Genomic DNA, 10,601 nt, shown 5'->3' with positions numbered 1-10,601 from the left:
GACAGTCCTGTACTATTTCATTCCAATTGCCTTGACACCACTTAACCTATTGTAGAAAAAGCCTTTCAGGTTCCCTTTCTTTAATAAGAGATAGCCACTTACTCTAATACTTGCCTATGTCTGTGACCTGCATGAATGTCACATGTACTAGTAACATTTCATTCTTGTTTGATTTTCTTTCTCCTTCATCTCATTTAAAATTTTCAATACCTATAAGAATTTTTAATAAAAAGCTTATAAATAATGACCAAAGAGTCAGTAGAATTAAAATGACTTCAATGACAAATTATAAAATTCATACAAATAATTATTTCACTAGTAGAATTAAAAAGAGGTAGATGTGTGAAATTTAGTAATAAATGTGGTAAAGTAATATATATATATATATTATCTAAAAGAAATAAAATTGATACAATGAACACATAATTGGACAATTTCAATAAATTACACCAGAAAAAAATAGAAGCTTCTTTGTCATATTTTTAAATATCAGCTAAAATAATTTAACAGTACTCAATACTTTTCCAATAAACACTATTTTTTGAATATTTTACTAGAGAACCAATAAAAAGAATACAAATTTATATTTTTCTATTAATATGAGGATCATGATGCTGAGATGCCTGCTTGTATGTACGTTACAGTTTACTTTGCTGCCATACACAGAGGAGGTGCAGGTACAGTAGGCCTATTGTGTCATTCTGACATTTAGAACATACAAAACTCCTTTGCTGTTCAGGGAAGAATTGGAATATAGTCTTATAGAATTTAAGATGTGATTACAAAACCAGCAAAGCAAAATTTCTCAAAGCATCTCATAGTGTGAAAATGTAATCAAGTAAATGACTATTATTGCCAAGAGGGGCCTAGGGAATAGCTTGCTTGCATCCTTCACCAAGAACTCAGTATTTTTAGAACTCCTGTCAAGAAACGGGTTGAGATCAGAGTTGGTTATTGGAGACTGCCCGTCTACCCCAGCCAACAGCAGCAAGTGCTGGAGATGAGGTCTATTACAGGAGAGGTCCAGCTGCCAGAATAGAAGCCTGAGAATCACTGAGGCCCTTCCTTCAGATCTGTAGTTCAGAATTACAGACCTCTAATGTCCTCAGTCTGAGCTCCCATCTTCTGTGTTTCCTCTCCTCTAGAACAAAGTCATCCCAGGTGTCATCATAAGGAGAACGTTGCTGTGGATAACAAGGAGAATGATGCTGAAGGAAACAACACAACCTCAATCCCAGAAATCTTGAATCTATCCTGAGAGAAGGCCAAATACTAAATTTAACCAACAGGATATTTTGGAAAGGATGTTCTCCCCATCTTTTGTAGAATTTTTAGTGTTAGAAATCTTGGCTGTTTATAAAGGTACCAGTTTGAGTTTTAAAATCCTCCCAAGAAAGTAAATGGATATTTTTTGAAAACTATTCAGATTTTCCACCAACAAGTATCTCACTGCTCTTTGAATATCATGTCATATCCATAGTGGTGTTTTCTTCCTCTTTTATTTTTGTCATGATCTCCTCTCAGTGAAGCACTGGAAATTTAGGGTATTGTGTACAAAACAACACAGAGCATCAGCAGTGTACAACTGACTATTCTGACAAGTGGGAGGAGGCCAGAGCTGGTGAGTACTGAGGTTGATTTATGTGGGTTCTGTAGGAACCAGTACAACAGTGTAGAGAACAATACACTTTGCCTGTGAGTAGAAGAAGACAGAGAGACCTATTGCAATTGACAATGCATTTCCATCTCCCCAGATGAACAGACAGTGGTTCTTTCCATATGCACATGGGGTATGGGCATATTAATCTGTGCTTCTCCTTGTCAAAGGATTTTCCAAATGTGAAGAGATAACATATTTAGAAAAGAATTAGCTATACATTCAAAATTGTTAATTATGCTTTAAATATGGCAAGCTGTGCTTGGGATATTTGAAAGCACATGTATAATAAATGATAGTTAGAGGAAGGATTCATTAATTTATGCATTCATTTATTCCTTCACTCATCTAGTTAAAATGTTGAATATTTACTTCCTGTCAAGAGATGCAGATATAAGGAATGATAGGATTAATAAGGTAATGTTACTTCCCAAAAGCCTTAGAGTCAGGTGAGAGTCAGATATTTCTATACATATCATCAATAATACCTACCGAGTGCACATATTAACACCAAATTATACATAGGGATAGGCACAGTTCATTGCATAAAACTTCACCACAATAAAACATAGTAAATTCTCTTCCTAAAACTATTAGAAAATGGGTTCAGCATTGAAGTTCTCATTGATATCCTTAAGCATTTTTGACTTAAAACAAGATTTTTTTTTGGTTTTTTGAGACAGGGTTTCTCTGTGGTTTTGGAGCCTGTCCTGGAACTAGCTCTTGTAGACCAGGCTGGTCTCAAACTCACAGAGATCCACCTGACTCTGCCTCCCAAGTGCTGGGAATAAAGGCGTGCGCCACCACCACCTGGCTCTAAAACAAGATTCTTCTTAAAGCTTTAAACAATAATAAGAAATTTTACCTTATAGATCAAATTATATGCTCAAAACTTCACACAAATATTGAAGCAAATATTTTCTCAAAACTATGGTTATATTACTGTAAAAGATAGTATTTTCATTTACTTTTCAATTAAGAAATATGAATGGCAATCTACTCACAATAATCCATAACCAAAGAAAATTGTAAATGATAATTCAAAGAGCATATAGCAAGAGACATATCAATGGCACTGACTTTGTCACGGATCCTCCTGTCCTCTCGAAGTAAATTGAGAGTCAAGATCTTTCTTACATGGACTCATTTCTTTAATGTGCTTTCTGACATGATGTTGCTGGTCCATTGCACCCTTCCACAAATTAGACTAGACACAGTTCAGATTCAAACTTAATGTCAATTCTTTAACTAGAACTAGCCTCTGTGTCCTTGATTCAAGATACACATAGCAATTTATGACCATGAATTGGCTCAGAACAGAGGTTCTGTTCACATTTCTCCTACTATACACCTGAACAGAGGGTCATATGCACAAGCATAAGCATAAACACAAATATGCATGTGGTTTCTGACCATGAAAACATATCTTAATATGTTCTGGCCAGTATGACTGACTTTCTTTTCTGACATCACTTTCATTCAAAAGAGCATGGGTGCTTCAGTCATTCCTAGGAACATTCAAGTTTCATGATCCACCATTTACCTTTCCTTCCCCTTTCTGGTCACTTATCCCTTATCTTATATTCAGTCTTCACATTGTTTGTATTTGCAGATATATACCAAACTGAAGATAGTAGCTGTGCATCCTATCAAACACTACGCAAATGTCTTATTTTCTATCAATACACACATCCAGTCTATTGCACAGTCTGTCAAACTGCAGCCCAAATCAGATCATATAAGAGAATGTCATTTTCAGAAAATTCCTGTGATTACCTGTGGATTCATGAAAGGCCCTATCATATGTGATACTACCTAAGTCTGCTCAGAGCTTTTCCATTTGTATCTACATGCTAACAAGGTTATATTCTTGTAATGCCTTCTTCTTTGTACAGAAGATGACAGAGATACCTATGAAGAGAAAATGGAGAAGATGGTCATTTGCACCTGATATTGGACAACATCAAGGCAGAAACAATCACCGTTATCAGTGAACTGGAATGTACCATTAAGAGTTTTTCTTCAAAGACAGGATTCTTTGTTTTGAAAAGTGAGGTCATATATTTATACCCCTGATTTACACTTTAGATGTTTATCACAATCCTTAATTTTTATGTCATAATAACAACAATGTATTGCTCTGAAAATATTTCCTGACATTGTGCACACGCCTGTTGAAAAATTACCCCATAGAGGGCAGCACTCTTTCATAAAGGAGTCATGATTTCAATGTACCCATCAGTCAACTGGCTTTAGGAGCAGTATAGGGATATAATAAATAGAAAATCCAGCATCTTAAATGCTTTTCTAATCCCCATTTTTTTTCTTCCCAAAACATTTGTACTTTCTGTATTTGACAATGATAGTCAACATTTCATTGCTCCATGTATGCTAATTTCTAGGAGTACACCTCCATGGCCAAAGAAAACCATACTTATCTGACTGAGTTCATCTTGCTGGGTCTTTCTTCAGATCATCAGACTCAGATCTTGCTGTTCATGGTATTTCTCATCATCTACTTGCTCACTGTGTTTGGGAATCTGCTCATCATACTCCTCATTCATGTTGACTCTCGACTTCAAACACCAATGTACTTCTTTCTCAAAAACCTGTCATTGAATGATCTCTGTTTCTCTACAACTATTGTTCCCAAGATGCTAGTCCAGTTTTTAGTCGTAGAAAAGACCATTTCTTTTGCTGGGTGCTCAATGCAGATGTTTTTTTTCCTCATAATGGGGTGCACAGAAAGCTCTCTTCTAGCAGTCATGTCTTACGACCGCTACATAGCTGTCTGCAAGCCCCTGCACTACTCTGCCATCATGACACATAGGGTTTGTGTCCTGCTAGTTGTGGGGTCCTGGGCTAGTGGGATATTTGTGTCTGTAGTAGATACCACATTTACTTTATGCCTGTCATACCAGGGACCAAATCTAATCAATCATTACTTTTGTGAGCCTCCTGCACTCTTGAAGCTGGCTTCAGAAGAGACCTACACAGCTGAGATGGTCATTTTTGCAATGGGTGTAGTAATTCTCCTAGGTCCTGTTTCTCTCATCCTTTTCTCCTACTGGAATATTATCTTAACTGTGGTTCGAATACAATCAGGTGAGGGGAGGCTCAAGGTCTTCTCCACCTGCAGTTCCCATTTCGTTGTTGTTATCTTCTTCTATGGCTCAACTATATTTACCTACATGCAGCCCAACTCAAGGAAAATGAATGAAGGAGATAAGGTAATCTCAGTGTTCTACTCAGTTGTAACATCTATGTTGAATCCATTCATTTATAGCCTAAGGAATAAGGATATGAAGGCAGCATTAAGAAAAGTATTTAAAAGAGAGGTAAGATAACAGAATATAGGAGATAATCAGGGCATAAGTCATTCTGAAGTTCATGAACGGTTTAAACATCTTTCACTGTGGACTATCTCTAATCTGAGAGTAAAGTTCACTCATGTTTACTAATGAATGCTTGTTCCTGCAGTTCTGTGCAGGATTGTTATTCATGGATACAGCTCACTTAATTTGTGACAGTTTGCCCACTGACATTAAACAAATAAAATAAAATCAGTTTAAAATACTGAGAAAATTCTATAAACTTCAGATTTTGTGAACCAAACTCTTTTCACCCAGGGCTGTTTGCTGTTACTTTAAACCCCATAGCTACTTGCCGAATTTATAGTCTCCTACCATTATCCACAATTATCTTTGGAGAATATGGTTTATTTTTTCTATTTCTACTTTTTATTTAAATTTTTAAAATTGTATATACTGGCCCTAATTTCCCTTCTCTCCCCTTCTCCCATCCCTTAACTCTCCCTATCACACCCTCGTCTACTTCTCAGAGGAGGTAATACTTCCTTTAGGAAGTCAAAAATGTCTGGTAAACAAATTGAGGCAGGACCAAGACCCTTCTGTTGTATCAAGGCTGAGCAAGTTATCTCCCCATAGGGAATGGGCTCCAAAAACTAGTTCATGCATCAAGGATATGTCGTGGTCCCACTGTTGCCAACCCCCTACCAACAGGACATACTATAAAAGCCATTGATTTATGCAAACAAGTTTATTAAGAACTACAGCATCATCCCTCCTGTAAAACATTGTAGTATGATGTGGCACAAAGATTGGGGAATAATCAACTAATGTGTGATTTGACTTAAGGTATATTCCATGAGTTGAAACCCATACCTGATACTGCTTGAGTGACCAAGAACCAGATACTCAATAACCCAGAATTCTAGGGTAAAACCAAATGCAAGTGGTTATTAAAATGTAATGATAAAATAGCTTCTAATGATATTCTGCTATACTCACAGAATAGTGCTTTGTTCAGCCAAGTTATCGTCAGAGAACCTCCCCCCTACAACATGAAGAGAAAGAGTCTTGAAACACACACATCTAAATGGGATGTCTCCGTCAAATGTCTCCCCTCAGAGTTCAGGGAACACAGTGAAAGAGTAGGTGGAAAAATGTAAGAGACGGAAGGGGTGGAGGACATTAGGAGAACAAGGTCCTCTGAATCAACTGAGCAAAACTCACATGAACTTACAGTGACTGAAGCAGCAAGCACAGGGCCTCCATGTTCTATCCCAGGTCTTTTGCATAAACATTATAGTTTTAAGCCTAATATTTTTAAAGGTTTTACTGAATTTGTGAACAAGTTGGTCTCTGATTCTCATATATTCTCTTGGGCTGTTTTCCTTTTGTTATTTGTTTTAGTCCAACTTTCATATGAGAGTTTTTCTTTCATCTTATATTTTATTTTGTTATGTTTTTTGTTATCTTTTTGAGTCTTTTTATTCCCAAGGTGAGGCAAAAAGGAGTTGATTTGGGTAGGAGGGTAGGTCATAGGAACTGGATGAGTAGGGGAAAGGGAAACTGTAATCAGAATATATTTCATGAGAAAGGACTCTATTTCTCATAAAGAATAAAAACCAGAATGACAAAAAGAACTACAGTATCGTTTATACAATACTGTACTTGTACAGGAGAAAATTCCCACTGTGAAAAATGTCCAGGGTCAGTAGAAAGCTTTATCAGGCAACATTGGCAAAGAGAACACAATACCTCCAACACAGCTGCCTTAGGAGTGATAACGACAGTACAGGGGCAAGAGTCCAGTCTACAAAAGCCACAACCTTGACTTCTCTGATCCACTGGCTCCAGCCTCAGCCTAGCCATGTCAAGTCTACCCGTGGATGAGTACACAGAATTAAAGTTCCTTTTTTCCTTCCATCATGGTCTCTGAGAAAGCCTTTGGTCAGTCTGACTCCCCATAGTTAAGATCTTAAAAAATTTAAACCTATTAAAATGTAACTAACAATATATCTAAAACACAAGGATTAAAATTTACTACATACTGAGATTTCTAAAGTATTGTGAATGGCTTTAGAACGAGTGGATCTTGTAACAATTTAAAACTGAAATTATCAAATGAGAAAATGTTCCAAATGAATTGATTTGACTATGGAGTGTTTACTACAGATGGCACATTTAGTCATATGCCATCCCCCCAATGCTCAGGTACCATTGTAGAAGAGGGGTCAAAAGACTTTAAGAGCTAGGGGCAGTGGATGTCTGTAGGTAAAGTGTTTGCTAGACATAACAATCATACCCATGAATCCTCAGTGGCTGTGACTGTATGCGCAAGGTCAAGCCAGCCAAAATCCTGTCATGGATGGGGACAGGGACTTCAAGTCTCCATCTTTTGTTTACAAACTATTGGCAAACAATGGCTTCCCGGCACAGGAGAATGCATTTTCTTTAGAGACTAGTTTCTGAACAGCTGCCCACGCCCTAGAAGATGTTCCTATACCCATGCAGAAAAGGCAACCCTAAGTTGTTTTTTTTTATTTTAAAGAAAAGAGAGCACATGAGTGTGAAGGAAAAAGTTGTGGTAGAATATGGAAGGACTCAGAAAAGAGCAAAGGAGTGGATTTTACAGAATGTTTTGTAGGTATATATGAGCTTCTCAGTAAAAGAAATGGCTTCATTTTCTGGTAACTCAAGTAAATAATAAAACCTTCTGAAAGCACTTGAATGCTAGGTAACATCTTTCTTTTCAACATTTAATAAGCAATGCTTTTATTGACTCTCTAAAAATTGGAAGCATATCTGTTGGAGATACTGGATAACTTTTGTCTAAACCTTTAATCTGTTACCTGATCTCATTCAGAATACAGGGGACATACTATGCACTAACACACTTTAAAAAACACCTAAACACTTTTTATAGGTTTAATTATTATTAGCTCTTTCTTTATTTAAATATTCTGACTCATGTCTCTAATATCTCCCTAGTGATAGTAACAACTTGGCACATTCAACCCTTGGGTTTCTGCCTTCTTTTCTTTCAAAGGTAGTAACCAGGGATGTAAAAAGAAATGTTAACGATGAATATTAGGATTTGTATAAAGACAAGATATACATGTATTCTGGAGACACACTGGTTCAAGTTCATTGTCTCTGTCCTGGTGTGTGGGGAGTGACAGAATTTGACAGTTGGTTTTGTAATGGTTATCACTGTTGGGGAAAGCCAAAACTATGAAAAAAACTTTGAGATAACAATGATTATAAAAAATGTTCAATATGGAACACAAGGGAGATAATTATGCAATATGAGCTCATAAATTTGCTTGCAGGCAAACATCTTGTAATGTATTCAATGTGCAACATTCCTAACCCAAAATTCTAGTGAAGGGCAGTACACCAATAATGACATCCCCAATTTTCAATTTTGTCACATGCTACATTTAGAAATTTAAAAATTGGCAATGATTGTCCCGCAGCGGTCATAGTATCTAAAATAATAAATATGCAACATAATGAGGGGTGGACTGAAGCGTTTTACAAGCTCCATTCCAAAGTGCGGTCACACCCAGGCACATGGAGCTACAAGATAAAACCATGTGTTCAACTTTCCAAAGACTGATAATGATATCCTTATTTCTCCATTTTTATGATTGGGAAGTTGGCTGAGTTCTCAGCCCAAGGTGATATTGGAAGAACACCTGTGATATCAGAACTGGGTATAACCCTTCCTCAAATTGATCTTACATGTCTGCTTTAGTGTTCAAAAACATAGGTATGGCACAGTGCTAATCATTGTGACACTAGGGCTAGCTCCTTTAACAAACTGGTCATTTCTCTGTAACTAAAAAATTTTATAGGTCATATGATATTTGTCTTTCTGGGTCTGGGTTACCTCACTCAATATGATGTTTTCTAGATCCATCGATTTGCCTAAAATTTCAAGATGTCATTAATTTTTTCCACTCCATTATGTAAATGTACCACATTTTCTTTATTCTTTCTTCAGTTGAGGGGCAGTTAGTTTGTTTCCTAGGTTCTGGCTATGAAAAACAAAGCTGCTATAAACATAGTTGAGCACATGACCTTGTGGTATGATTGAACATACTTTCAGTATATACACAAGAGCGTTATTGCTGGGTCTGGGTCTGGAGGCGGGTTGTTTCCTAATTTTCTGAGAAATAACTGCACTGATTTCCAAAGCAGCTGTATCAGTTTTCACTAACCCAGTAATGGAGGAGTGTTCCCTTTATCCCCTATCCTTGCCAGTGTAAGCTGTCATCAATGTTTTTGATCTTGGACAGGTAGAAGATGAAATTTCAAGGCTGTTTTGATTTGCATTTCTCTGATGGATAATGATGTTGAGCATTTCCTTAACTGTATTTCAGTCATTTTAGATTCATCTGTTGAGAGTTCTCTGTACCCCATATTTTTTGGATTATTTTTTCTTTTAGTGAGCAATTTCTTCAATTCTTTGTATGTGTTGGAGATCAGCTCTCTGTCCGATGTAGGGTTGGTGAAGATCATTTCTCATTCTGTAGATTTTTGTTTTGTTTGACAATGTTCTTTGCTTTGCAGAAGCTTCTCATTTTCAGGAGGTCCCATTTGTTAATTGTTGTCTCACTGTCTGTGCTACTGGGGTGGTATCCTATGCCAATGTGTTCAAATTTGCTTCCCATAAGTGGCTTTTAGGCAGAAAACAAAGAAAAACCAGCCTACAATTTACAACCTGGGAGAACCTAGACAAAGAGGTTCCTAAGAGAGGCATACGTGGATCTAATCTACATGGAAATTAGAAAAAGAAAAAATCTCTTAATTCATAGCTTGGGGAATATGGGAGAGGGTAAAAAAGAGATGGGAGAAAAGGAGGGAAAAGGAGAGTAGCTCAATAAAAACAAAATTTATTTTGCATTGATAAAATAGTAATAATGTTTCAACACTTTAACATTAAAAAATAAATTTAAAAATGTAAAAATTATACTAATGACATCACAAAGATGAAATAAAGTCATGTTTGAATCACATTGTTTATAAAAACTGTGTAAATGATCATGAATAGAAAATTAGAGCAGTCAGCAGGCTAAGAAAATCTGAGACTAATGGCAATGTTTAAATGACATTGCCCAGCACCAATTAGATCCTAGGCTATCAATGACTGTGTAGCAGCAGCCCAGTGAACACATAGTGTACAGGAAGTCAGAGTCACTGAGGAAACCTGTTCTGAGAAAGCTTATGCTGTCAGAGCAAACCACAGCTTAAGGGTGAACAGCTTTCCTTTCATCCTGTAGCTGCCTCCTCCCACTACTGTCTCTACATTAGTGCAGAGAACTGCCTGTCAATTCTTCCTATTATTTCCTGAAATAGTAGACTTCCTTTTATTGAAAGAATATAACAAATCTGCTTTATTGTAAGCTAGTCCATATATGCACACACGCATATATGTATGCGTGTGTGCATATATGGACGTGTTTCCATTTTTCTATGGTGTGCTTTTTTAATTAGAGAAAGTAGTGTTTATCTTAGTTCCAAAAATTATTTATTTATTTTTTATTTTATGTGTTGAAGTATTTGGTCAACACTTCTGTATGTGTACTGTGAGTGTGCAATGTACCCTCAGAGACCAAAAGAGGGAGACAGAT

At 36.6% G+C, this 10,601-nt stretch overlaps 1 protein-coding gene across 1 annotated transcript; it reads left to right on the top strand.

Moving 5' to 3' along the window:
- Window positions 1-4,071: 4,071 nt before the first annotated feature.
- On the top strand, window positions 4,072-5,004 carry LOC142850872 (olfactory receptor 2D3-like). Its single transcript, XM_075974775.1, has one exon. It carries the CDS (start codon window positions 4,072-4,074, stop codon window positions 5,002-5,004), a length of 933 nt encoding a protein of 310 aa, XP_075830890.1.
- The last annotated feature ends 5,597 nt before the right edge of the window (window positions 5,005-10,601 follow it).

The sequence above is a fragment of the Microtus pennsylvanicus genome, chromosome 5, assembly GCF_037038515.1.
Source record: "Microtus pennsylvanicus isolate mMicPen1 chromosome 5, mMicPen1.hap1, whole genome shotgun sequence".
Taxonomy (NCBI): Eukaryota; Metazoa; Chordata; class Mammalia; order Rodentia; family Cricetidae; genus Microtus; species Microtus pennsylvanicus.
The sequence above is the reverse complement of the archived record's forward strand: the minus strand, read 5'-3'. Positions and strand labels throughout refer to the sequence as shown.